The 27,252-nt window shown below is 42.0% G+C and overlaps 2 protein-coding genes across 2 annotated transcripts in view; one reads left to right on the top strand and one right to left on the bottom strand.

Annotated features, from left to right (window-relative positions):
• Positions 1 to 16: 16 nt before the first annotated feature.
• LOC140538589 (unconventional myosin-Va) lies at positions 17 to 19,129 on the top strand. Its single transcript, XM_072661221.1, has 34 exons — positions 17 to 1,515; positions 3,197 to 3,307; positions 3,685 to 3,853; positions 4,522 to 4,666; positions 5,591 to 5,747; positions 5,853 to 5,996; positions 6,086 to 6,167; positions 6,267 to 6,374; positions 6,468 to 6,580; positions 6,796 to 7,064; positions 7,167 to 7,248; positions 7,444 to 7,584; positions 7,954 to 8,079; positions 8,781 to 8,864; positions 8,971 to 9,200; positions 9,304 to 9,390; positions 10,365 to 10,685; positions 11,920 to 12,076; positions 12,223 to 12,462; positions 12,584 to 12,793; positions 12,892 to 12,985; positions 13,401 to 13,555; positions 13,661 to 13,834; positions 14,698 to 14,798; positions 14,975 to 15,092; positions 15,267 to 15,375; positions 15,981 to 16,103; positions 16,230 to 16,381; positions 16,553 to 16,660; positions 16,860 to 16,995; positions 18,029 to 18,329; positions 18,447 to 18,621; positions 18,713 to 18,793; positions 18,917 to 19,129. Exons 1-34 carry the CDS (start codon positions 1,489 to 1,491, stop codon positions 19,076 to 19,078), a joined length of 4,992 nt encoding a protein of 1,663 aa, XP_072517322.1. The 5' UTR covers positions 17 to 1,488; the 3' UTR covers positions 19,079 to 19,129.
• A 2,783-nt stretch (positions 19,130 to 21,912) lies between these two features.
• Positions 21,913 to 27,252, bottom strand: part of unc13a (unc-13 homolog A (C. elegans)) — a 45,514-nt gene continuing 40,174 nt past the window's right edge. Inside the window, exons 40-42 of the mRNA XM_072661053.1 lie at positions 25,100 to 25,192; positions 24,862 to 25,021; positions 21,913 to 23,564 (exon numbers count right to left, since the gene is read on the bottom strand). Of these exons, the coding sequence (XP_072517154.1) occupies positions 23,273 to 23,564; positions 24,862 to 25,021; positions 25,100 to 25,192 (545 nt within the window). The 3' untranslated portion in view covers positions 21,913 to 23,272. The remainder of the gene's footprint in view (positions 23,565 to 24,861; positions 25,022 to 25,099; positions 25,193 to 27,252) is intronic.

The raw sequence follows: 27,252 nt of genomic DNA, 5'->3' as shown, positions 1-27,252 counted from the left end.
GCCTCTTTAAAGATCATGACATGAAAAGAAAAAACACGCTAAAGTTTGGGCGCTGTGGTCATGATATCTATATCTGTTACTGTGAAACATTAACTAAATAGAAGATTATTATTTTCAGATAACTTTTACCAAGGTCTCAGACCTTAATTAACTTGTTAGGGCTATGGCTTGTTCTCATTGTCTTTAGGAAAGACTAAGTGATGCAAATCTTAAAATACTTAGTACTCCTCAAATAAATACTTTGACTCCTCAAACCCAGCTAGAATCGCAGCAGTATACCACTGGTATGCCATGGTATAAAAATGGATGGTCATTATACCATGTATATTTGCTTAATACTGCAACCGAACAGAGAATCCTGCCAACTTCTTACTATCGTCAGAGTTTGAAAAACAAGTGTGGAGAAAATAACCAGCAGATTAAGCCATAATAAAAAGAGCTCTATCTGAAATGCAGCTTTCTTATTTATTTATCTATCAAAAATGTGATTTTAATTTTAATTATAATAATACCTTGTTTCAAGTTTAGATGTAGTAAAGTGTTTGTACAACCAAAAAAAACCCTGTTCCTTCAAGGGTTATTATATATTTATTCATTATTATTGTTATTACAATAATTAAGAACAAGGAGTGTAAAATACCATATACTGTGATACTGTAGAACCAGGATATTTTCTGATATGATTACCATATCCAAAAAATCTCTTACCATTGTAACCTGAGCCATAGGGTCCTCTAAGCAGCTGCTCTGACAATTAGATTATTAAAATAACTGATGGCCACAAAGAAACAGAAGTCCTTTGTTTTTTAAGTAACACCCGTTGCTGACACAGATGTGCAGATGCACACACCACTTGTCTAGTCCATGTAGAGTAGTACTGCCAATAGAATAGGACTCTCTGGAGCAGATAAACATGAACGTATTGGCACCATGCTGTCTAATGCCAGGCGTGGGTTAGAGGGGTAAAAAGACCTTACTATGCTCTTGTTGCTGAATGCAGTCCTCACAGCAGTGCTCCAAAATCTAGTAGAAAGTCTTTCCTGCACAGTAGAGACAACCCCTTTAAAGGTAAAGGTTGTAAATGGTTGTAAAATTAGCTAAAGATGAAAATACTGAATTACTATTTCTGTTGCACCAAACCAAACAATTGTCATGCAAAACTTAAATAAAAATAATAAAATGCAAAAAAAAAATGTAGACTACAGGCCCTATAACTGCAAATTCCTGCACTGGTGCTTGTTCAGTAGCAGTAATTACAACTGAATGGCCCTCCCTATATCCACGTGAAGATTAACCGTTAACTTGCCATTAAGGTTATAGTGCCTCCCCTCCATGCCAGAGCAAAGGGCACAGGGCCAGTGACTGAGGAAGAGGGACAGGGCAAGAGAGGAGCCACTGCTTGCATTGCTATTACTGTGAATCTCCCACCATTTCTCCTGGCCCTTCAGCCTCAAGAGTCAGCTTTATAAGAGTGGCCTGGGTAATAATATGGCAACTCCTGAGCTCTACACTAAGGTAAGAATGGAGCTTTTTGGAAGTTTTGCATTGGGAGACACTTGATGGAAATTCTTTGTGAGAAAAATAATTATTTTTATTTTTTATTTTTAAAAGCACTGGGATTAAAGCAATGACAGCAGAGTTTGTTGCTCAGGTGGAAATTCAGAGGAACACATTTCAGTGTTTTCATTTTTCAGCGTTTTTTGTGTAGTAAGGGTTCAAAGCTGATGAAGAGCGAGAACATCACAGGAGAATGAATGACTGGTGTTAATGTTTAATGCAGAGGAGGCTGTATTATGCTGAGGCTGGGGAAATGCTGTCGTTGACCTGGACAAATACAGGAAGTTCTGCTGTTTTGCACATGATTACAAAACGTTGGAAATTTGATCAAATAAAGAAGTTATACTTTTGTAGCTGGATAAGAGGGATGAAAGTATAATTCCGTTTTAAATATAAATTTTTTACATAGAGTCCTATGCAAAAGCTTGGACACTCTTGGCCAAATTACACATTTTGTCACAACTGTAACTGGGAACTGTCAGCCATAATCAGTCAAATTTCCAAGCTTTATAAATTCTCTGGCTCCTCAAACCTTGTCCAACTGTCTAAAGATCTGAAAGCATAAGTAAGCGATGGACAAACGTCAGGGGAAAGCTCTAAAAAGATAGCGAAACTAGTCATAAGAAGGAACCATACCTGTGATCTCGTCACAAAACTCTATGTGTATAGTATGTTATAAAATATCGGGACAAGCCAGGTGAATTTCAGCCAGTGCTGTGGACAGATTAAGTTAAAAAAAGGTACATTTGAAGAAAAAAACAACTGCAGTTCATGAAAAGAACACATTGCCAACTGTGAAGCAGCCAGTGACATTATTGCAGGAGTGGAGGGAAGAATTCATTCCACAAAACACTTTGTTTGTCAAACTATTTGTTAAAAGGCTGCAGCTGAACAGAGAAATAGCTTTTACAATGGGACAAGGCCTTCACAGTCCCCTGACCTAAATATCATTCCCAACATCACTGACCTTGAACAAGCTGTGCAGGTCTTGATTCTGTAAGATCAATCACATTTCTCACCAACAATACATTCAGACTACGTTTTAAATAAATGTCATTTAGTTTAGGTTATGTTTTAGGTTAGTGTTTTATTGAGAATCACACTATGGTGAGTTATAAAGTTTTTAACTATTTATATATAATGCACTATATTCATCTGTATATCGCTGCTGTCCAATGAAAACCATGTGTGTCTGTTTTTAGTTTTCTCCATGGTTTGAACTCTGCAGCTGTAAGAATTCTGGATCAATACACCAATAGAAATGCTTATTTCACACTGACTTCCTTGCAAAGTTAATGATGTAAAAGATGTATTTGCCTTCTCCTTTAAAGTCACTATTTTGGGGTTATTTTACATGTTTTTATTGGACAGTGACCATATATGGGTGAGTATATGTATACATTAAAATGAATGCCATATAACACTGTAATAAATATGATGTAAAACAAATATACAAATAAGTGATCTTACTCTGTATAAATCAGTTATGATGTTTCCTTTTAGAATAAGTGTAGCACTCTGAGAGTTGAACATCCTGTCAAAAGCCAAGTTGGGTTATTTAGGACTTTTAGAAATATGATGTTGGCTATCACTCGTGCCCATGCTGTGAGTGTGAACATGTGAACTGCTCTGTCCCAAGGGAGCGAGTGTGTGGGTGCCAGATCCTGAAGAAGTGTGGGTGTGTGCACAGCTACAGCAGGACTACAGGCTGGGAGACCAGCAACTCACACTCCTGCTCAGCGATGGCAGAGTGAGACACAGATACAGCATTCATTTATTACTTCATCACAAAGCTATCACACTGAAAGCTGCCGGGCCTTCATTTTGGGCAGATATTATCAAGTCTTTCTCTTTCTTATTCCTGAAATGACCACAATAACTAGTTCATCAGTAATGAATAAAAAAAGCACAAAAAGTTGTTGATCAATGACTCTAAATGATTTAGGCATTTTTAAATATTACTAATTTTTTAAAGTTTGTTTGAAAATTCAGTTTTTCTTTTACACTTTTATAAAGAGTGCACCAATAAGCCTCAGCTTAAACTGAAATAGAAAAACAATGTTTCCTACAACATGTCCAGAATATCTAGACCAATATATAAACAAAGCTCTCTATGTTGTTCCTAAGGAGGTACAATACCCAGTGGAGCCCCCTGCTGGTCTCCCCCCTCTCAGAAACCCTGATATTCTGGAAGGAGAAAATGACTTGACGGCTCTGAGCTTCCTGCATGAACCTGCAGTGCTCCACAACCTGCGTGTGCGCTTCCTTCACTACAACAGCATATACACGTACTGCGGTTAGTGGGCCTAAAAACTCAACTCTACAGTTACACATAGCTACTTCATCTACTACAGTAGGCGAACATGGTGGGGGGTTCTTTTTCTTGAAAAGTTGACAAACTGCCTTACAGAAGGCATCTTCTTTTTTTGGATTTGCCAACTTAATGTCTTTGTTGTTGCATTTCTTAACATACCTGAGTCAGCTGATGACCTATAGCCTTTAATGATCTGTCTGGGGCATGTCTTGACTGGGCCAGAATACAAATGTGACAGGGGGTTTTGAAGCTGCCACAAAAGCAATGTATTCTTTCAGAGAGTGATTTCACATATATTCAAGCAGACCCATTAACATTCTAGTGTAAGAGCCTCATGGCTCTCATATCACATAAGAAATACTCACCGTGTCCTCATGTGAGGGCTGTATTTTACAGTTACTGTCTTTTTTTTTATAAGGGATAAAGTTCACACTGGCATAATTCATACAGGATTACGCACTGTTCTGTTCTGTTGGCCTTCTTAAGAATTTAAGAGTTTTTTTTTTTGTAAACATTAGCCAGTATCTTAGCTTCAGGAGAGGCATCTACCCTCAGCTGTTCACAGTTATAAATGAGCTGTAATAAAAATCTGACAGAAGCAAAGTCTTAATGTAGTCTGCTAAGGTCTTCCATTGTGTCTCCAATTGTAGGGATTGTGCTAGTGGCCCTAAACCCTTATGAAGAGCTGCCCATCTATGGAGAGGAGGTGATTGATGTGTACAGTGGGCAGGACATGGCTGATATGGACCCTCATATCTTTTCTCTAGCTGAGGATGCATACCGCACCATGATCAGGTCAGGGATATAGTGATAGAGGGTGGGACAAAATAATATTAACCAATAAAATGATGTTTCATTCACTACAACCATAAACAGATATGCAAAATTTAAGCAGGTACTGAATTAACGAAGACCACTGCCACACCATCTGTCCGTATAGGTTTATGAGGTTTGTCTTGCTTCTGGAGATAATTTGGAGATGGTAATAATTTGACCACAAACATATTTACACACTTTTCCCTAAATATGGCCATACTTACTCATTTGCCCTGCATTTTGCACTGGATTCACATCAGTGTGGATTTTTTCAGATTTAAACAGAAGTATTTAAGCCCCGCCTTCTTGCCGCTGGCATTGGTCCACATGTACCTGCATCTACATCAGCCATTGGTCAAACTGCTTCCGACCATAGCCGATTGACCACAGCCTTAAAATGCCTAAACGCAAATGTCAATAAACACAATTTCTTTTATTTTATTAATGTTTTCATTCATATTTTTACATTAAAATAAAAAACATTTTGTAAAAGGTGGTAAAAAAACATTTAAAAAAGTTTCTAGCTGCTTTTTACTTTTTACCACCTTTTACAAAATGTTTTTTTTAATTTTAATGTAAAAATATGAATGAAAACATTAATAAAATAAAAGAGTTTGTGTTTATTTACATTTGCGTTTAGGCATGTTTAGGCTGTGGCCAATCGGCTATGAGCTACAAAGCAAAAATAACATTAGCTAACACGTAATGACTGTGATGGCAATTTAATTTATGCAATTTAATTGATACATAAACATTTACCAAGACTAATAAATAGCCTTAATAGTCATTATTGCACAAAAAGCACCTGTTTTCATTTCCACGTGTCTTAATTCGACACAATTTGTATGTTTTAAAATACAATTGTATGAATCAGACTATAGTGTGCCATACTTCCACACACAGAGAGGAGAAGAACCAGTCGATTATCATTAGTGGTGAGTCTGGCTCTGGCAAAACCGTCTCTGCAAAATTCACCATGCGCTATTTCGCTGTGGTTGGAGGTGCAGCTCAGCAGACCAGTGTGGAGGAGAAAGTCTTGGCCTCCAACCCTATCATGGAGGTAATGGGGTGTCAGTGCAGGTCCTGACCCATCTTCTGTTTCATTATAATGACAATGTAATGGCCCTCAACTGTATATGGTATCTATATGTGTTCTATACTGCAGGCTATTGGGAATGCTAAGACTATTCGCAATGATAACAGCAGTAGGTTTGGGAAATACATTGAGATTGGCTTTGGATCTAAAGGAGATATAATCGGGGCAAACATGAGGACCTACCTGCTGGAGAAGTCCAGAGTTGTTTTTCAGGTGCCTTGAATTTTTAATCAGATCTGCTGCTTATATGTGCTCAAAATGCCTAAACTGGATATGATCTATAGTTCATTTTCTTTTGATAGGCTCCAGAGGAGAGGAACTACCACATCTTCTATCAGCTTTGTGCCTCCAGAGACCTACCGGAAATGAGGGCCTTCAAACTTAGTAAGCTACAGATGTACAACAGCTGAAACTAGAACCTGCTTGGAAGTGTATACATGTCATTACATGAGTTTTGATCAATTGCTGATGCTCTTGCTTTAGGTTCTGCAGAGAACTTTCGATACACCAACCAAGGAATGAACATAAACATTCCAGGCACAGATGATGTCATGGAGCTGGAGCACACCCGGAACGCTTTGACTATTTTGGGCAAGACACCTCTCCATACACATCATACTGATGATACAAGATCTTTCTAAATAAGCTACCTGTGATGTGAAATGTGATGGTGCCTTCTTGCAGGAGTTCAGCCTGACCAGCAGATGGAGCTCTTTCAGATACTGGCAGCTGTCCTGCATCTTGGAAATGTGAACATCCAGGCCAGTGGCCGAGGAGGCGACCGTAGCTACATCAGTGTATGTTTGAAGATGAGCTGTATTTATTATATAAATTAACTTCAGACACCAACCATTTCTCCAGTGGTTGACTACATTTATGGTTAGGGGAACAATTTGTAAATATATTATTTAACCAGACTGTAGCTTTAAAAAGTCCAGATCTATAGTTTACCTACTACTTCTAGTAACAGTTATCAACATTGAGCAACATCTGTTTTTGTGTGTGTTGTTAGGGTGGTGACAGCTCCCTGGTAATCTTCTCTAAACTGATGGGAGTGGAGGGCTCCCAGATGGCCCACTGGTTGTGTCATCAGCGGCTTGCAGTGGGTGGGGAGATGCTGGTGAAGCCCATGTCAGGTCAGCAGGCTAATGAGGCACGGGATGCTCTAGCTAAGCATGTTTATGGACAGCTTTTCACCTGGATTGTCCAGAGGTTGAATTCAGCTCTTCGGGCCCATAGAGAACAGTCCAAGACCTTTATTGGAGTGCTGGATATCTACGGGTGAGCACGCGAAGTTGGGTAACTATAGTAAAATTTTACATCTGAGCCAATCCTGATTCTTTCTGCGTAAGTTGAAAAAACACAAGATTTCTCTTCTTCCAGATTTGAGACCTTTGACAGAAACAGTTTCGAGCAGTTTTGCATCAACTATGCCAATGAGAAACTTCAACAGCAGTTCAACAGGGTAAGTTAAAGGGGAAGTCCATTGTTGAGATGTTAACGGGGTCATTCTGATCAGTGTGGTGTGAAATGGTCTATAACAGGCAAATCCAACAACTCTGATTTCTTAGATACAATGGTGATGAGACACAATGTCTGAGATGTATATGTAATATGAGTATGTCTCAGTAATGCTAGCTGTCTCCTGATGTTTCTCCAGCACGTTTTCCATTTGGAGCAGGAAGAGTATGTGCGAGAGGAGTTGCCCTGGAACCGCATTGAGTTCAGTGATAACCAGCCTTGTATCACCCTCATAGAGGGCACTCTGGGCCTACTGGACTTATTGGATGAGGAGTGCAGAGTGAGTCTATTTGAAGTCCATTCAAATATTGACTCTGATCTTCAGAGGCTAGGACTACATACTAGCCCTGCGTTCTGATTCTTGAAAAGAAAGTCAATCCCACACTTCCACTCTGTACTTGGCTCACAGGGGGATTCCTGCTGCTAGCTTGAAGGGCATTTCAATACTCTAAAGGGTAGAGGGAACATTTCCTTGACAGTTTTTCTAACCTTAGATTTGACTGAAACTGCAGACACCTTCAATGCCTGACTGTTGACATTTGGTTCTGCTTTTTATGTCATTCACTAGAATTAGACTACCAAGTGCAGCTGCCAGGCTGGTACTGTTCTTCACTCTGTTATTTCATCTGTTGTTTTATTCTGATGTCAGGTTCCTAAAGGTTCTGATGAAAACTGGGCCCGGAAACTGTATGAGCAGCACCTGAACCAGAGCCACAACTTCCGCAAGCCACGCATGTCAAACTCAGCCTTCATTGTACTTCACTTCGCTGACATGGTTAGACTCTTCAACCTAAGCCTGGGTTTTATTTCTAATGCTTGCATTCACTACTAATTAAATGATCAGCGTAACAGTTGGAGTAAAAACAACTGAACTAAGTTTGTTTTAAGGAAACACTGTTTCACTGTAAATGTTTGGGACAGTAAACCTGATAGTAAGGCCCATTTCTTTTTTTTCTTTCTTTCTTTATTCTTTTATTTGTTTATTTTTGCAGATTATTTTCTCTTTCTCCCACTTTTGTACTTCCAATTTACCACACCGTTCGTAACTCCCCCTAGCACTAGCAATGCTCCCAACACTAGGAGGGTACGGACACATTCCTCCTCCGCTACATGTGAAGCCAAGGCAACTAATTCTTGGTGGAGCACTGTTCTACTGTGCAGCGACACCTACACAAATACAACCTTCATCTGAAGAAAATTTTATTGCATATTTACTTACCACATTCAGTGTCAGACATTTTCTAGACAAGCCTAACATGTTTTGGAAAGAAGTCACATGGAGTTAAAATAAAGTGTATAAATTACTATCATACTATATCTCTTACTTGTTTACAAATTCACAATAACAGATATTCTGATCAAGGGTGCCCAAGCTTTGCAAGCCACTGTATATATGTATGTATGTACGTAATCCGACATTACCAGCAGTGTGTGATGTCTAACATATGTGTGAGCTGCAGTATTATTCTGTTTCAGGTCCAGTATGAGTGTGTTGGCTTTTTAGATAAGAACCGTGACACGGTATTTGAAGAGCCCATCAATATAATGAGAGCAAGTCAGGTATGAAGACTTGCCTGTTGTAAAATCTATCTGGTGATAAAGTGAAGTCTGAAAGATGAATCGTTTCACTTGTGAAGTACACAAATGTTAATTCTCTGTTCCACAGTCTGACCTGGTTGCTGAGTTGTTCCAGCAGCAGCCTGCGGGGGGCTCTCTCTCAGCCTCCTCTGTGCCTAATGGGGGTGTGCGCTCAGGGAAAAGAGCCCACCGTGAGCACAAACTGACAGTGGGCTTTCAGTTCCGTCAGTCTCTGCAGCTCCTGATGCACACGCTCAACAGCACCACCCCTCACTACATCCGCTGCATCAAACCCAACGACCTCAAACAGCCTTTCCTGTGTGTGTGTGTGTGTGAGAGGGTCACTGATTTTTAAGAGATAGTGTGTTTAATGTGTTGTATAATTCTCCTCTCTCCCACTCTCTTTCTCTCACTCTTTCAGGTTTGATCCAAAGAGAGCAGTGCAGCAGTTACGAGCTTGTGGTGTGTTGGAGACTATCCGCATCAGTGCTGCAGGCTACCCATCCAGGCAATGTTGACATCTCTCATGTTTAGCTTCTCACATAGCTTTGTTATTCTGCTGTAGGTGAACTGAACCAACTGTTCACAACTGTACTGTCTTAAAAAGGGGTCCAAAAACATACAGTCTAGTCCAGAGTTGACTTGTTAGAATTCATCCTGGTATTTCTATCCATATCATCAATAAACACTAGTGACCCAGGTCGAGCCAGCATGCTCATGTGGGGCTCATATGGGTGGATTGTGGACTTTCAGGTGAGCATGGGCTTTGATTGGGTTTGTACATATGTTGATACTGGGAGCCAGTTGGGCTTTCCAAACCCTTATCGTCACAGCCCACCCTAATCTCACATGGGTCTCATCAAAGGCCCCATGTGCAGTGTACAACCTAAATGAGGCAAATGTTTAACCCCTTCTGGTTCCATAACTGACCCTATTGGGACTCTGGTGGCCAACATGAAACCCATGGACAAAACTTCCTGGTTCCCAGTTTTCCAGGCTTACCCTACATGCCTTACATGGGCATGTTATCTGGGCATTCATTGGCAGATGTACATGCGCATACCATAGCAGTGTCTCCACCATGTTTGATGTGGAAGAGATGATGTGGTATGCTTTGGATTATGAGGCGTTTCTTTTCTTCTCCATACTCAGGCTAATCTTGGTTTCATCTGTCTAAAGAATCTTCTTTCAGAATTGAGTAGATTTTTTTGGGAAACCTGTGTATTATTAATTTTCAAGGCATTTCTTACTTGTAGAATGTGAGAGTGATGCTCCTACCTCCTGATTGGGTGTTGTCAAACTTACCAGCGCATTGCTTCTTTTTAAGAATGTACCAAATTGTTGATATGACCACTCCCAAACGTATTAGTTGCTTTTTAACAATCGTGAAGGCCTTAAGCAGGCAGAACAGAGGTCTTACATATATTTTGAAGGTATAGTAATAATCAAAGATTTCTAATGTGCATGTGTTACTTTCTTCAGGTGGACGTATGAGGAGTTCTTTGGTCGCTACAGAGTGCTCCTCTATGGCTACTCTGCTCAGGATGATTTGCGGGTGTCGTGTCAGAAGGCCATCCCTGTCCTCATCCCGGACCCTGAGCAGTACTGCTTTGGCAAGACGAAGGTGTTCTTCCGGGCAGGGCAGGTGGCTGTGCTGGAGAAGCTAAGGGCTCAGAGGCTATGGGTGGCTGGATTGCTGATCCAGAGCTGGGTGAGAGGCTGGATCCAGCGGCGGCGGTACCTGCAGCTACGCAGGTCCACTCTTACTCTACAGAGATACACCCGGGGAGCGCTGGCTCGCAGGTGACCAGATTTAAGTGTGATTGAGTGTTTGAAGATTTCATCTTCAGCAAATACAAAACAGCATTAAAGCAGGTTCTTGCCAGTCATAAACCAGATTTGATTTGCCTGTCCTACCTGAGAAACATTTCTCTCCAAAGGTTTTCTTGGTCTTCCAGATCTTGACCTCCATAGTTCCCCTAAAACGGCATTTCCTAAGAGCAGGCCATACTGTAGCAACCTCAAGTTGAAAAAGCTTGGCTTTCTTCTTGTAGCCTTCCCCTGCTTTGTGGGCATCAGTTACTTTCATTTTCAGGTATTTAGACAGTCACTTTAGCCAATTGGTTCCTACAAATTCTGAAGAGTAATTTAGTAATTGTGTAGGATTTGCTGATGCTAACTAGCTAACTAGCTAATGTTTCTACTGTCCTACTGGAATATCACTGGTAACTAAGTTGTAGCTTAGTTTATGATATTGACTAATTGTATCTTAGCTGCAGGTAAAATGGTCATTTTTAGTAGAAATTAGCTCTGTAAAAAAACTTTTATTTGTTGGCTAACACTGAATAACCAACCTAGCGAACACAGCTAGCGCTAGCTGACTAAACAACACTAGATTTTACATCATCTGCCCTCCTTTTCATTTTGTCACATTGTTTTAAGTATGTGTGGCAATCTGAAAGGTAGATGCTACAGATCAGAACAGTCAATTCCTGAAGGATCTGCGAAATTGTGGCATTAGACGAGTGGGTCAGAATATCTCCAAAATATCTGGTATGGAGTTTTTTCTGGTGTGCAGAGGTCAGTACCTACTAAAAGTGGTCCAAGAAAGAACAACTGATGAACCGGTGACAGGATCATGGGCATCCAAGGCTCATTGATGCGATCCATGGAGGCCCCACCTCACAACTTACAGGTCTTAAAGGATTTTTTGCTATTGTCTGGGTGCCAGATACCACAGAACGCCTTCAGAGGTCTTGTGGAGTCCATGCCTTGAATGAGGGAGGTTGTATTAATGTTATGATCAGCTGATCTGTGTAATTATTACAATTACTGAACAGTAGTTTGGCTTTGGAGAAAAGAAAGTATTACAGTGACCAGGGCATTTTAGGGTAGTGTTCACCATCCCTCCTCATAGAGATCTACCTTTCTCCAGGTTTCACATTTGAAGTGATCAGTGACTACTGAAGGGAGTAATTATTTACATGACCCTGTGCTTTAAAGCAGCCTGTTTCTGAGCATGTGATGTTATCATTAGGTTGGCTTGGACCCTGCGGTACACACAGGCTGCTCTGATCATCCAGAAGACGTTTCGTATGGTCATGGTGCGGCAGCTCTATCTTTCCATTCGAGAGGCCACCATCACCATCCAGGCTTTCGCCAGGGGGATGCAGGCCCGCCATGCATACAGACTGGTAAAGCCCTCCAGACCTTTCTTCTTCTTCAGTGAACTTTCTAGAGCTGTGTCAGATATCAAACTAATTTCAGTCTCAGAGCTCTCTTCTGTGTGTATGTATGTAAGTCTGATATATGAAAATGGTGTCCCTCTGTCTTTGTGCAGCTGGTGGCAGAGCGGGCAGCAGTGCGTCTGCAGGCATGGGTACGCTGCTGGCTGATCCGCCGCTGGTTCAGGCGAGTCAGGGCTGCGGTGGTGCTGCTGCAGTGCTGTGTGCGCAGGAGGGCAGCACGGACGGAGTTGCGGAGGTTGAGGGCCGAGGCTCGATCCGTAGAGAAGTACAGAGAGCTCAACAAGGGCATGGAGGTCAAACTCATGCAGCTGCAGCTAAGGGCTGACCAGCAGGTGAGGAAGGGTTTTTAAAGATATGGTCAGTATTACGAGTTGAGTAAATAGTCTGCATTGGGTTCAGATAGAGAGAACTCTGATGTGTGTGTGTGTGTGTGTGTGTGTGTATATGTTTCAGGCCAGAGAGAGTGCGTCTCTCCGTGAAGCTCTCCATGCAGAGCGGGAATCTCACAGCAGCGAGCTGGAGCAGCTCCGCTCAGCTCTGAACAAACTGCAGAGGCAGCTTCAGGAACAGAGTCACACTGCTCCCACAGTCACTGCCAAGCAAGAGGAGGAGAGGAGGAGAGCAGAGGAGAGAGCAGCCCAGGAGATACACCACCTCACACAGGTCTGTTTGTCGTCCACACCTCAACAACAACCTCACCATCATAAGTTTTACTGATCCCTTACTGACATAACTGTTTGCTCACCTGCTGTTACTTGTAGAAGATTGAAGCTCTGAAAATGGAGAGAGACGCTATGGAAAAGGAAAAGGATGAACTTACCATGCGTTTACAGGAGCAGGAGAAGGCTCAAGAAGGTAAGAGGATGGTGGCATGGGGGGTTTCCATGTAAATCTGTTGTTTTTTTCATTTGCCTGTTATCCCATTGTACCCACCATGGAAATCCAATTACACAATCCCTATTTATGTAAACTCCCCCCTATCACTTACAATGCACCCAACACTAGGAGGGTGAAGACTACCACTCTCAGGCATAGCTCTCCTATGCTGACCAACATCACACTTGGAGTGGTGTGGGGAGGTATTGCTATCAACCCAGCCCTGAGAAAGCAGGGCCAATTGTGCTCTCTTTTGCAGAATTGTGGACTCTGGCTGCTGATGGCAAACAGCATGACCTGGGATTCGAACCAGCAATCCTCTGAACATAGTGGCAGCGCCTTAGTCCAGACTTTGTGTGTTTAACTATGTTGCTCGTGCATTTTTACATTTTAGAGAGCAGGCACCAGTCAGAAACACAGGCTGGAGCAGCAGTACAGGCCGAGCTGGAGGAAGAGCGGAGGAGATATCAGGGCCTGTTGAGGGAGTTTACTCGACTAGAGCAGAGATACGACAACCTGAGGGACATGAGCATGCTCCCTACTGCTGAGGTATGCACCTGCTGATGTAACAGAGAGAAATGGAGAGACAGAGAGAGAGAGAATATATTGTAATGATGAGTTTTATGTTTCTTGTGTAAATAAAAATATCACCAGCGTTGGCATGGGCACAGGCGGACTGACTCCACTCAGAGTGTGTCTCTGGAGCCTCCATCTCCCATCTCTCCATCCTTCAGTGGTCCTCCTGACTTCTCCTCTGCTGAAGAGGGTAGAAGGATAAGCGTCACTTCTCCCTTCGACAGGAGGCCATGGAGCCCTGAGCCACCTCTGGTGAGACCTGCCACTACTGCCAGCTTCATGCTGTAGCATGTCTTCGTTAATGGTTTCCTAAAGTTAATCTCTTACATAAGGGTTAAAATCAGATGAAAAGCTGGGGGAGGGGGGTTGGGGGGTACAAATTATATGGACAGAAGTATTGGGACACCTGCTTATTCATTGTTTTGTCCAAAATCAATTATATTAAAAGAGTTTATCCTGCTTATGTTGGAGTAACTGTCTCTACTATTGAGGGAAGGCTTACTTTTAGATTTTGGAGCATTGCTGTGAGTGACAAGAGTCATAGAAAGGTCAGAATGTTGGATGATCACCACCCCACCTCTTTCCCATCCTCTCAGCTCCTAAATCCTGAAAATATAAAAATAAAAATAAACAGTTCCATTACTCCACATCTCAGTGCTTGGGGGGGCTTTATACCCCTCTAGCCCACGCCAGGCATGATGCCAATAGGTTTATGTTTATCTGCTCCTATTCTGTTCTAAGTCCTATTTACAGTACGTCTCTATAGGGAGTAGACAAGCTGTGTGTGTGTGTGTGTGTGAATTTGTACATCATTGTGAGCAATGGGTGCAACTTAAAGTAGCTGAATGCATTTATTAGAAGGGGTGTCCACAAACATCTGGACATATAATGTATCTTTTTGATTGGAAGTGAAACTATTTACCTCTAATTTGCATGGAGATCTTGTTGAGTTGTATTTACTCACTGATATGATAGACATTGTGTTGTACATGCAGTGGGAATTTACTGCCCCACTCCAGTTGGTTTACCTTACAGTGCAGTAAATGCTGTTGACCTCATGGATTAAGGCAGAGTTTTCATCTGTGTGGGTCTCTTGTGGTACTGTTTGTGTGTAGAATGCCTTAATGGAGGACCTGGGTGTGCCAAAAGTTACAGCAGAGAAGATGCAGAGAGAAGACCTCCGACATGCTTATGATGCTGTCCGAGTGGCCAACAAGTCAGTTTCTTCTCTTTTCCTTACAGTATACTGCATCATTTTAAGACGACTGTGTAATTGTTTAATATTGATATCATTATTTTTTTTAAATATGCAGTCCTGTGCAGAGGTTTTAGACACTAAAATCATTGTGTGTGTTTGTATCCTTGTTTGTGGTGGTATGTGATTTGTCACAGGTTTCTGGAGAGACAGCTTTTGGCTCAGAGGACTGAGTGGGAGCAGGAAAAAGCTGCTCTCGCCTTGCAGCTCCAGGAGGTTCAGACTAGAGATGCTCCGGCCAGCAAAGAGCTCAAGGTGACTGATGCCTGGACCTGCTTGTAAACCTGCACTCCACTGTCCAACAATGAGTCCACTCAGAGCTCCAGCCTTTCTTTGTAGTGCAACTGCTTCAAAGCCTGCTCTCAGGGCTGTGCCATATAGGACTCTCGGTTTAATGTTGGTCTGTGTTGTGTGTGTGTGTGCGCTTAGGATCTAATGGAGCAGATGGAGGTTCAGGAACAAGAGTGCCGCAGGCTGAGGAGGGAGATGAAGGAGATGAAACACACAGTGTCACTCAGAAAAATTCTCTGTTACGCAGGTCTGTTATATATTACATATAGATACATATACTCCCCAACTGTAGGGGGAGCCCAGGAGCAAATAAATGCCAATTCTCACATGCACCTTTAAACCTGTGTGCATAGGCCTACACTTCACTTTAGGCACACACAGTTCTTCACTCTCATAACTGCCTTAATGTCACAGTATAGCATCACTTTCACAAACCCTAAAACAGAACCCTGCTAAATGGTTACCAAAGATACACTATATGTCCAAATGTTTGTGGACACCCCTTCAAATGAGTGCATTCAGCAGCATAAAGCGCCCCCCCCCCCCCCCCCCCCCCCCCCGCCATTGAGCAGTGAAGCAGTGGAACTGTGTTCTCTGGAATGATGATTGGTGCTCCATCTAATACTTTTGAGGTGAGTTGGGGAGTTGATCATCCAACATCCTGAGCTCACTAACACTAACACTCACCTCACAGAGGTGCATCAGAATCTAGTAGAAAGTCTTCTTCCCTGGACAGTAGAGACAGTTACTCCAACAAAAGCAGGATAAACTGATTTTAAAACCCTTGATTTCAGCAAAAATAAGAAATTTGCAGGTGTCCCAATACTTTTGTCCACACTACTTTGTCCTCAGGTCTGGCCATGTCTGCGCCTCAGGAACTGATGTCTCCATCTGCACAGCCAAGCTCAGCACTGGCTGGACTACTGGAGTGCAGGAAGAAAGATGAGAACAGGCTTATGAAGAACCTGATTACAGGTACACACACACACACACACACAATCTCACTTTCAATCTCTTACTCAGTCCATCAGCCACACTCACCTCGCACAGCGGCTTAATGCTCCATTTGGTATAAGTAGGTGTGGGCACTGTGTTCTGCAGATGTTCGGGCTGAAGTGGCTCTCTCTCTGGACCCTGGCATGGCAGCACGGCTACTCTTCCTGTGTGTGCGGCAGGCAGACTTCAGCAGGGATCACACTCGTGCCCGAGGCCTCTGTGTCGCTGTGGTGTCTGCATTTAAAACAGCCCTAAAGGTACATATATATATATATATATAAAAAACACTAACACCATGCCATTATTTATGTGGATTGACAGCCCAGGTATCTAATACTAGATGTTTCCTTTTAGTCTAAGAATGTCTGATATGTACTGATCTGGACCATTTCTGATGTGGACCAAACTGTTCCTGTTTTCCTCTTCAGAAACACACTGGTGATTTGGACATGACGGCTCTTTGGCTGAAGAACGCCTGCGTGCTCAAAGACCTGCTCACACAGCACTCACCTTCACAGGTCCAAGCCTCTGAGGAGGTACTATACTAAATGATTACTGACAGAAGCTGATCTTCTGAGCTTATTTAACATGACCATGACATCAGGGATATCAGGGCTAGAATCCAGGAAAATAAACACGTACATCATCTTATATAAATCGGCCAGACCAAATTCATTACAAAAAACACTGATCCGATTGTTAATCGTGTACCGATTTTTATTTGTGTCTGTGTAGGAGGTGGGAGGAGGCGAGGAGGTGCTCCCTCTGCAGGTGGAACTGAGGGAACAGGTCAGGGTGCTCAGTGATGTGTGCATTCAGGCCTACCAGCAGCTGCTCTCCATCTCTGAGAGTCGACTGCAGCCCATTATTGGTACGGCTTTCTCATCACACCTTCCTTGCTTGTCTTGATTGTGCAGCTTGGATGGTGAAGTATTTTTCCACCTGAAATTTTGTAGTTTAATTTTTTCAAAACTGAATTTAAACATAATAAGCATTAAAGCACAAACTTAGTGAAAACCAAATGTACACCGCATTTCCTTAAAGGTGCTAAAGAATGCATTTAATGAATATTTGAAATGATGCATATATTTATTATATATATATATATATATATATATATATATATATATATATATATATATATATATATATATATATGTATATATATATATATATATATATATAATAAATTTATTATATATTTATTATATATATATTTATATTTATGAATAAATAATAAGTGTGTCACTTTGGTTGGAGTGAAAAATGTACCCTAAAATTTAGCCTATTTACAACCCTGTTATTTTACCTCAGAATTAAACATGCTGGGTTTCTTTTTACAGAGGGCTTATGGGGATAAACAGCCACAGGCTCTGCTTTTATTGGCTGGTTTATTGCAATTATTCCTAAGTATTGCCAGATAGTGTTGCTGTTCTCTCGTTGTGTCCTCTCAGTAATAATGCTTGCGGCCTTGCCTCCTCTCGCTTCCAGTGATCCAGTACTTTTTCTTGTCATGTTTGTTTAGCTCCAGTTTGGTTTAGCCAAGGTGGTCCAGTTTGTTTTCGAGAGAGCAGATGATGGAGAGCTAGCATTGGCAAGCAGCCTAGCAGTTTTAGCCTACAGGTTTGAGCTCTGCTCACAAGGTCTGGTTCATGTAGCGACCCGTATTCCCATAACTAGCAGAGTGATGCGAGCTCTCTAGTATCAACAACACCATATTCTCCTGAAGTTGCCATCACGTTTTACTGCATCACCAGCTTTGAGGCTTTCGCTAATGAGCTAGGTTTATTTACATCTTGGGGACATAAATATAATGATGATTACCAATCTATTACTGTAGTTAGTTTTGTTGATCAAACTGATACTGAGTACTGATGAATTTTAGTGCCCCCTCTTCTGCCCAGTTCCAGCCATGTTGGAGAGTGAGACCATCCCTGGCCTGTCTGGAGCTGTGGTAAAGCTAGTTGGCTCTCGCAAGCGTGCAGGCTCTGACCCCCGGCCAGCGGGCTCTGTGGAAGCAGCCAGCATGGCAGCTGTGCTGAAGGAACTGGGAGCTCTGCACACCGCACTGGAGCGACAGGACCTGCCCCTAACCCTGATGGAACAGACCTTCAGGCAGCTCGCCCACCTGCTGGCTGCCAGCACCCTTAACAGCCTGCTGCTGCGCAAGGACATGTGCTGCTGGAACCGCGGCCTACAGATTCGGTCAGAGCAAAGCATTATTCTTTAGTACGAGTGTTTGTCCTTCTTCAGGCGATGGTCTGCAACAGAAAATACAAGAAACTTTCAACAAGAGCTAAAATAGTGTCATTTATTCCTCAGATACAATGTGAGCTTGTTGGAGGAGTGGCTTCGGAGCAGAGGCGTATGGACAGGAGGTGCTGCGGCCGCTCTGGAGCCCCTCATACAGGCGGCCCAACTTCTGCAAATGAGCAAGAAAACTGAGGAGGATGGACAAGCCATAGTTCAAACCTGTAATGCTCTGTCCAGCCAGCAGGTGAGGCACTTTATCTAAATATGGTCAGGTTGCTAAAATGAACAGAGTTAATGAGCTGAATATAATATGTTGATAATGGCCTGTGTTGCAGATTGTGAAGATTTTGACCCAGTACACACCGCAGAGTGATCTGGAGGAGAGAGTAACGCTTAATTTCATCCGCATCACTCAGGTAAGAGGAAGTTTCTACAGGATGTTTCTTTCACAAGCCTTAAATGTTTAAAGAGAGAAAGAAGGATTTTATGCTTGTGAGATGGCAGAAAAAGTGAAGCTTGTGATCTGCGGGGTTTCCCAGGGGCTGCTGAAAGGATGCTCGGATGGACACCCTCCTCAGCTGCTGCTTGACGTTAGGAGGGTCTTCCCTGTTACTTTCTCGTATGTGCCGCCCCCACCTGTCAGTGCTGAGCAGCTGGACATCCCAGAGTCTCTGAAGATCGCCTTCCTCCGCAGATGCTGAGGGAAATGTCCAGCAACTCAGTAAAACTATTGAACTAGCCTGCACGTTCATCAAAGACCCAAACCCTTCTGATTTGCATACCTGTGTTTTATGGCTATTCATTTGAGCACAGAGCAGATATTTTTGGGACTTAGCTGGGTGGTCCTATATATATACATATACACACATATATATTCACTGCTGCGCAAAAATCTTGTACACTATATGCCCAAATGTTTGTGGGCACCCCTTCTAATGAATGCATTCAGCTACTTTAAGTTGCATTCATTGCTGACACAGATGTGCAAATGCACACACATAGTGTGTCTAGTCCCTGTAGAGCAGTATTGCTAATAAAACAGCACTCTCTGGAGTAGATAAACATAAAGGCACAGGCTAGCTTGAGCATTGAGCTGTGGAGCAGTGGAACTGTGTTTTACATAATGATGGTACTCCATCCAATACTTTTGGCACATGTTGGAGAGTTGTGGATGAGGTGGGGTGGTGATTATCCAACTTCCTGACCTCACTAATGCTATTGTCGCTGAATGTAATCAAATCCTCACAGCTGTTGAGAGTTTTTATTGTAATGTTCGTTAACGTGTGAAAATGTATGATCTGATGGTGGCTATGTATACCAGGAATGCTTTCTGGAGATGCTGATAGCCTAGCGGTTAAGGGTCAGTGGCTTCAGGGTGATACAGGATACATCCTGTTGCAACTGCCTAGATCGTAAAAGCCGTAGATCGTAATAGAAAAACTTCTTCCCTGGGTAGTAGAGACCGTTACTCCAACAAATGCAGGATAGACTACTTCTTAAATAGTCTTGATTTTCAGAAGAAACAATGAATGAGCAGGTGTCCCAATACTTTTGTCCACATAATGCATCTTCATTTCTTTTATAGTTTTTCTACTTGTTTGTTTTTTTACATAATGTAAAGTTATTTACATTGTGTCAAAATTTCCTGATGAACAGACCAGTAGTGGTAGACATTTATGTGAGTCATAAAGAATGAAAACTCAGCAAATACATTCTTTTATAGCCATTTATTTAGTATTCATAACCATGTAAGTAGAAACACAGCAAAAATGCTATTCGTTTCACCTTCATCCCGATTAAGAACAATCATGTTTAGAAAAACAAAAATTATAAACATCTGTGTATAAAAAAAGTCTTTCATGCTAGAACTTTGTATCACTACACATCAGTAATACATATTTATATATTCACAAGCCTTTCAAAAATAGAAAATAATACCCAAATATCAAAATAAATAAATCAATCAATTCATAAATAAAAGACAACAATTGGAAATCACATCAAAGACACATGCTGGCACAAGAGAGATCTTTCCCAACATGCACTGCTTCTTATTTACAGGTCTGGAGTCTTGGTATAGGTCAGAGAGCAGTGTGTTTGTAATTGTGTGTGTGTTGCTGTGACTTGTGTGTGCTTTTATATCTTTCAATTACATGCTCATGTTAGGTCTCCACATCCCATGTCTTGCAAACATTCAGACATTCACTACGAGCATCTTGCACGCACACCTTTAGGTCCAGCCACTCACACTGTCTGTGTGTCTTTCTGCTGCAGCTGGAGACTGCTGCTACAGTTTCCTTCGGCTCCTTTTAGCTTCCTGTCTCCTCTACACACTACACACCCATTACTTTTCTAAAAAGTTTTTAAATCTGTTCAACATTCAATAGTCTTCCATCACCTTCAGCAAATCATTAACACAGTCGCCTTTAAAATTCAGAAAAAATTCAGACTCCAAAAAAAGAAACCGCAGTGCCATCAACAACAGACGAGTTGTGCTGATAATCCACAATGTAAACAATACACGACTGTCAACTAGAGCTAAATTCTGATGCATAGAGAAGTTCGACAAGGGCACACGGTATGACTGTTTTAGACAGAAGCCATTGTAGGCCATAGATCTGCAGATGCTCAGGTCAAAAATGCCTGGAACTCCAAAATGCCTGGCAGCACTTTCTAGAAAGCTTGAAAGCTCTATGGAAATCCATTAGGGCGTCGCCTCTCAGATAGCTGGAGAACACTTGCTGAGATCTTTTTTCTTTTTTTTCCTTTCTCATGTTGGCAGCAGGCTTAAAGTGAGGCTCCAGTAGACTGACTGAATCCCCTCCCATCCCCAACAGAAAAACACCGCCCTCCTCCAAAGCTCTAATTTAGACAGTACTCTCCAATTTGCCAGGTGGATCGGCTACATTTACAGCTCTAATTGGTCAGTGGCTGTAAAATGGAGCAGGCATGTATTAATCAGGTTACATGAACACGGAGGTGACTGAATTCGCTTTGTGCTTTTCTATTAGTTGGACGGGTGGCACGACGATCTGAGGTTGCCATGGCAACAGCACTGGAATGATTCTGAATACAGGATACTTTCCATCTTTCTCCTGCTATTGTGTCTGCAGTCATATGTAGGGGGAAATTATGTCAAAACTAAAAAAACCTGTTGCTACTTTATAAAAGTAAACGGCCACAGAATGATTCTAACGAGTCAGTGAGTCGTCAAAGGTCCTGTCCCAGCACTGTTGCTGATATTCACCAACAGGCAACACAGACATCCAGTACAACACGTCGCACCACAACGTGCCTTGGCCACAGCCACAACGTGCTTTATTTACAAAGTCTCAGTCATGCACTCCCATGATCTACCACACATGCTTCCGTAATAAACAACTGATCTAAGATCAGGCAGAGATTGGAAAGAGGGACAAGGGACGGACGGACTGACAGTGTGCTTGAACGAACACTTCACCCAACAATGCTTAAGCACTCTAAGAAATAAAGGTGCTATAAAGGGTTCTCTGAGAGATGCCATATAAAAAACACCTTATTTTTTAGTTTTAGTTTTTAGAAGCAGTTTTGGAAAAGAGAGGTGCGAGTATGAAGAACCTTCTTTAAACCTTTAAAATGTTCCTCACACTCACATCTCACAAAACTGCTTCTTAATAAAACCAAATATTCTTCCATGGCAAATTATTTAAAGAACTCACTGTAGTACACTTTATTTTTAAGAGTGTGCTGCTAATAATATAGAGCGGCAGCAGGGGCTGTTTACCATTATGCCAGTAAGACCCTGGAGGGTCAACTCTGCTAGCTTTCATTCTTTTTAATGTTATCTACACTGGCATTTTAAGTGAAACACATAGAACAGTATCCTGGAGACACACACACACATACACACACACCTAGACTGCACATCTGAAGTGCTTATAATAATGAGAACGGCCTAGTCATTGCTTTCTCCCGATTCACATCATTACATGAGAGGTGGGAAAGCAATGTGGTCTTTGCTTTGTGGGATGTATTTGGTCCAAAGTACTTGCGCTGCAAGCCAGTGTATCATTTTTGAATAGTCTTTCTTGTGCTTGATCTAAAAGTTTGCATAATTTTCCAAAAGTTACAACCACAGGAGGTTTTGGCCCTCTTAAAAAGTGTGCCTTTGAGTAGTCGAGGAGAAGGACATCACACTGAGAGCAAAAGAGAAATACCCTGACATTGAAAACACCCATGAAGAGGTGCAGGAATGATTGACAAAATGAACAAGGCAGTTACAGGAGAGGCTTCCACAGAGTTTCAGACATCATTAAGAGACGTTAGGGGAAGGGGGCTCTGGAAAAAGGGGAGGCGGGAGGCATCAATGGCACTACATGTAGCAACCCTGCTTTCACTCAGCCTGTCATATCTGTTTCTTCCTCTTTTGGAAAAAGGACCAAAGGGTCCATATACATGTATTCTTTCATTAATAAGATCTTTTTTAATATATATAGTTTTGATAGAATATCTGCAATGTTAATATAGTTCTTCTTTCTTATACATATGAATGACTAGATAAATGTTATTCATTAAATATCTTTCAAACAATGAGGTCTTGTAGAATATGTACTTTAAAAATCAAGGACATCACGAACATCAAGTATTAAAGAGATACAAGGTTTTTGTGCCTGTATCGTTTTAGGTGCCAGACTGTGCTCGTCAGACAAGCCTCATGGCAGGTTATGGCAGTGTCCTAGGCATCACTATCCAACGGACAAAATGATTTTTGGTCCTGGTTGGGGTGGTAGAGTGTATTCTGTACTATGTAGTGTGTGTATGTGTGTGTTTACGTGTATTTAGGTGTCTGTTAGTGCAACACTTCAAGAAAGAAGAGGTGGGCAGTGATTTCACAACGCCTAACCGGCACCTGTGCCTTAGCTCCCTCGGCCCTCCTCGGCCGAGCGCTGGTCGGATTTGAGCTTGACGAACTCCTTGGCCACGTCGTCATTGTTACGCTGCGAGAGGATGCGCAGCACAGTCAGGCCTGTCTCATCCATGTGGATGCGTTTGCCCAGGGGGAGCCAGCAGGCCACGCTGCCCCGCGCCGCTACGTCCTTCAGCTGCAGCACTGCCATGCCTACTGTCCGGTCCTCCCTCGCAAAGCAGTAGTCCTTCACACACACTTGTAGCTCGTAACACTCTGGCCCCACCTCGTTGCTCAGTGTGCTGTTAAAAGGACGGTTTTGTTATTATGATGCAAATAACAGAGTGTTAAATATTCAGGGACAGTATATGCGCACTGAAATTGCACAGACTAGTTTTTATGCACAGTAGATTTTTCAGAAATTTGCAGTTATTCAAAATATACAGTGCTGTGCATGTGTGAGGTTTTAGGCACCTAAGAACGCTGTTTATAAGCATTTCTCTCAGCAGTAAGAGAGTTTTTACTGTACAAACTCCAGATCCAACAGATGCAGGTAACCATAAATATAGTAAAAAGGAACAAGAATTTCTTATTGTGAAGAAAGTAGTTGAGATCTTCTTAGTTAGTCTGAAGAACAACACTTGGTTCCAGGGTTCTCCTGAACATCCCCAGCCAGCACAGTGTGGATGTGTTCAATTCCATCAACAGCTCACTTGATTTACCATCATTATGCATTGATTTACCAAACCAGGTGTTGGCTGATCACTATAATACTAGATATAAATACAAGACTCCCATGAGAAGAGACTTTTTGTATGAATGCTGCTTGTATTAATTTTTTAACTCTAATTTTCACTAGTGCCCAAACTGTATGGCGTAAAAACTGCTTAAAATATTTTGATACTGAGTACATATTAATTTGAAAAAGGTGCAGAAAACAGAGCTGAAACTTTCAGGAGCTGAAACTTTATAATGAGCTCTATAGCACATTCTTTTGGATGTGCATAACCCAGTTGGAGTTATTTTTGGACAAGTCAGTCCCACACTTGATAAAGCAGAGGGCAAAATACTGCAAGCCAGTAAGTAGATCCAAAAAAGTTACTGTGTGTCTGATGCAAGAACAAAAAGTAAAATACTGAAATACTGCATTAATTGACATTATTCTTTAAATTTTCACTGTCATTCATTAGCACAATTTAATATCAGAATAATTTTAGCACGGTTTACAAACCCACAGCCTTGTGTTCTATAACCCTGTGATCAATAACCCACTGAGCCACCACTGCCTGTGATATAACAAGATACTACATGTCCATATGCACTATGCAGAGTTCTGAATACGATTTTATGTGGTTTTACATTTTGGGTATCTCTTTTGTCTTTGTTTTTTAAATTTTTTTTGTTTCCCCTAGAATTCCAGGGGTTTAGAAAACACATTAAGTCTGAAAGGATAGCTCTGCCACCTGTGAAGGTGCCTCTTGTCTGTGAAGGTGGACATCAGACACTGCATACCTTTTTATAAATTCCAGCAAATGTCTACGTTGCATAAAGGGATGCTAAAGGAGGAACACCTGAAATCAAAATGTAGACTCTACTCACAATGTGAATGTTTCATTGTATTTGGGAGCCCAGCTGTTGTTCTTTGATTTGGTAGCATACTTCCTCTTCTTATCGCTCAGGTGGGGTCCAATTATGTAGACCTCCACGAAAGGCCGGAATATTCCTGATGTCTGCCACCGCAAGTCGTTTGCAGCCACCACTATAAGGAGAGACATTTCTGCTCAAAAAATTGGATCCTTATAATGAACAAATTCCATTCAGAGCAGTAACCACTGACCTTTCACTGTGACCTTGTGCTCGCCAGTGTTGGGATGAGTGAAGATCTCCACATGGATGGACACCTCTCCCACAGCATCATCCACACCAGAGCCTGAAGAGATTTGGGAGAGAAGAGCAATCACATGACATGCTCTCATTTTAACACATGCTCTTTGGCCTGCCTGGACATTTTGTTTTGCAGGACTCTGATAAAATAACCATTTTAAGCTCTTGTTAAATACATAGGCTAGTTCTGATGATGGCTAAACATAACGGTGAAGATATAGTACCACTGAATCAGCACCTAGGTCACAGTCAGCCAGAAGACACTTGAATTCTCAAAAATGTTAAGATCTTGAATTGATGCTCAAAAATTTGGTGTTTATGAGCAGAAAGTAGAATCAAATGGTATCAGGCTGAAGGTCAGTAAGTGCTTACTACATAACATCCCATGTGCTACATCACAAAAATTAAACTAATCTTGGATTCAGATTTAAAGACATGCAACATCCAAAGACAACCAAAAGGACCACATGAGGTCATGTAAACTTTGTGAGATCCGTTCTGTCTGATCTGCACACATGCCATGGAGGTTCACTTGATCAGTGCATGTGCAGGAGGGTCTGATCCATGGGGAGGAAAGTGGAGGTTCCACCACTCAAACAGTAGAAGGGGAAGTAGGGCATTTCACAGGACTCCCTTCCACTAGCTCAATCGCAGGCAAAGACATGCCAAAAGACTGTGCCCATTCTCACTCTGTCGCTCAGAGCTCCAGGACAGACACAAACTCTCTGAAATGGTTGGTCCCAGCTGCCACTGCAAGGTGGATCTGACTGACATTCTGTTGGAGGGGTCACACTGTGCTGTAATTACCCATTAGGAGCAATGCACATCAGGATCAGGGATAAGAAACTGAATTAGATTACCAATAAATTCATATTTTAGTTCTGTTAAACTTGACTGCTTGCTAAAGCTAACAGATTACCAGCTAGACAAGGATCACCCAGCACTTTAACAAGATAATCAACTGTGTTCCTTATACAGCTTCTAATCCCTGATTATGACAATATAGTTGAGTCATCGAATAAGTGAAGGGTGTGCATGCAGCAAGTGCTACCCCTCTACCAGGATGTGTGTGAGTGAGAAGGTCCCCAAGCTCTGCTAGGGTCTGTGCTCCATGCTACAGATGTTAGGAAGGGAGGGGGAAAAAGGTGTCATGCAAACAGTTGCTGGCTTGGTTCGTCCAGCAGGGGGCAGTAAGGCAACTCTTTATGCTCATGGACTCCAGTGGATTCATATGTTATCTGTACATGCATAAATACATGAAAATTCTCACACACATATATCCAGTGTGTACACACACATACACTCACACACACACGCACAAACATACACTGACATACAAAGTCCTCAGATCACCTTAGAGGTTTTGCATATGCAGTCAAAATACTGTGGTTAGACCTGCAGTCAAATATAATGCAGTGAGCTGTGTGTGCATTTGTGAATAACTGAAATCAGGATGAAGACATGTGTTAGTACTCGTACAGAAAGAGACTAGCTCCAAATCTGTCCCTGCAGCACTGCCTAGTTCAACAGTACAGGTTGTACCAAGACAAACCAGTTTATTGCTGGTTTGAATTCTGGGTCATGCTGCTTGCCATCAGTCGGAAGCAGAGAAAGCACAATTGGCCTTGCTCTCTCAGGGGTGGGGTGATGGCAGTTCCTCCTCACATTACAGCAACTTGGCCACAAAGTGTCAGACCATGTAAAGTTACAGAGCAAGGTCGCTGAGTGCTGGGATTTGAGACTTTCAGGTATAAAGATCTGCAACGCTCTGCTGGCTCAATAACCTCAGAGTTCCAAAACTGCTGTTAGAGCTGCAAAGGGGGGGAACCAAGAATGGGATGCCATAAAAGTGCCTGTATACTTTTGTCCATTTAAGTGAAGTACTTAAATACTCTTATATTACATAATCTCATCATTATGAGTTATGCATACTGCTAGTATATATATTAAAAAATATGACTGCACAAAAGAAACAAACAAATGTCAACTTGATCTGGGATGCCGTTCTAGTGGCTAACACCACCCCACTGTAACTTCAAGGGCCTGCAAGGGCCTGCATAACGTAGAGTAAGTGATAGAGGGCCCGACTAAGTGTACCTGGTAAAA

This window comes from Salminus brasiliensis, chromosome 17, assembly GCF_030463535.1.
Source record: "Salminus brasiliensis chromosome 17, fSalBra1.hap2, whole genome shotgun sequence".
In the NCBI taxonomy this organism is placed as follows: domain Eukaryota; kingdom Metazoa; phylum Chordata; class Actinopteri; order Characiformes; family Bryconidae; genus Salminus; species Salminus brasiliensis.
This window is presented reverse-complemented; position numbering and strand designations above follow the sequence as displayed.

What these genes read in the sequence shown, in the direction of transcription:
- LOC140538589 (XM_072661221.1), top strand. Translation starts at nt 1,489, where the DNA reads ATGGCAACTCCTGAGCTCTACACTAAG. An exon ending in AGTCCAGAGTTGTTTTTCAG is followed by an intron (nt 5,997 to 6,085) that starts GTGCCTTGAATT and finishes TTCTTTTGATAG; the next exon opens with GCTCCAGAGGAGAGGAACTA. An exon ending in GACCTCAAACAGCCTTTCCT is followed by an intron (nt 9,201 to 9,303) that starts GTGTGTGTGTGT and finishes TCACTCTTTCAG; the next exon opens with GTTTGATCCAAAGAGAGCAG.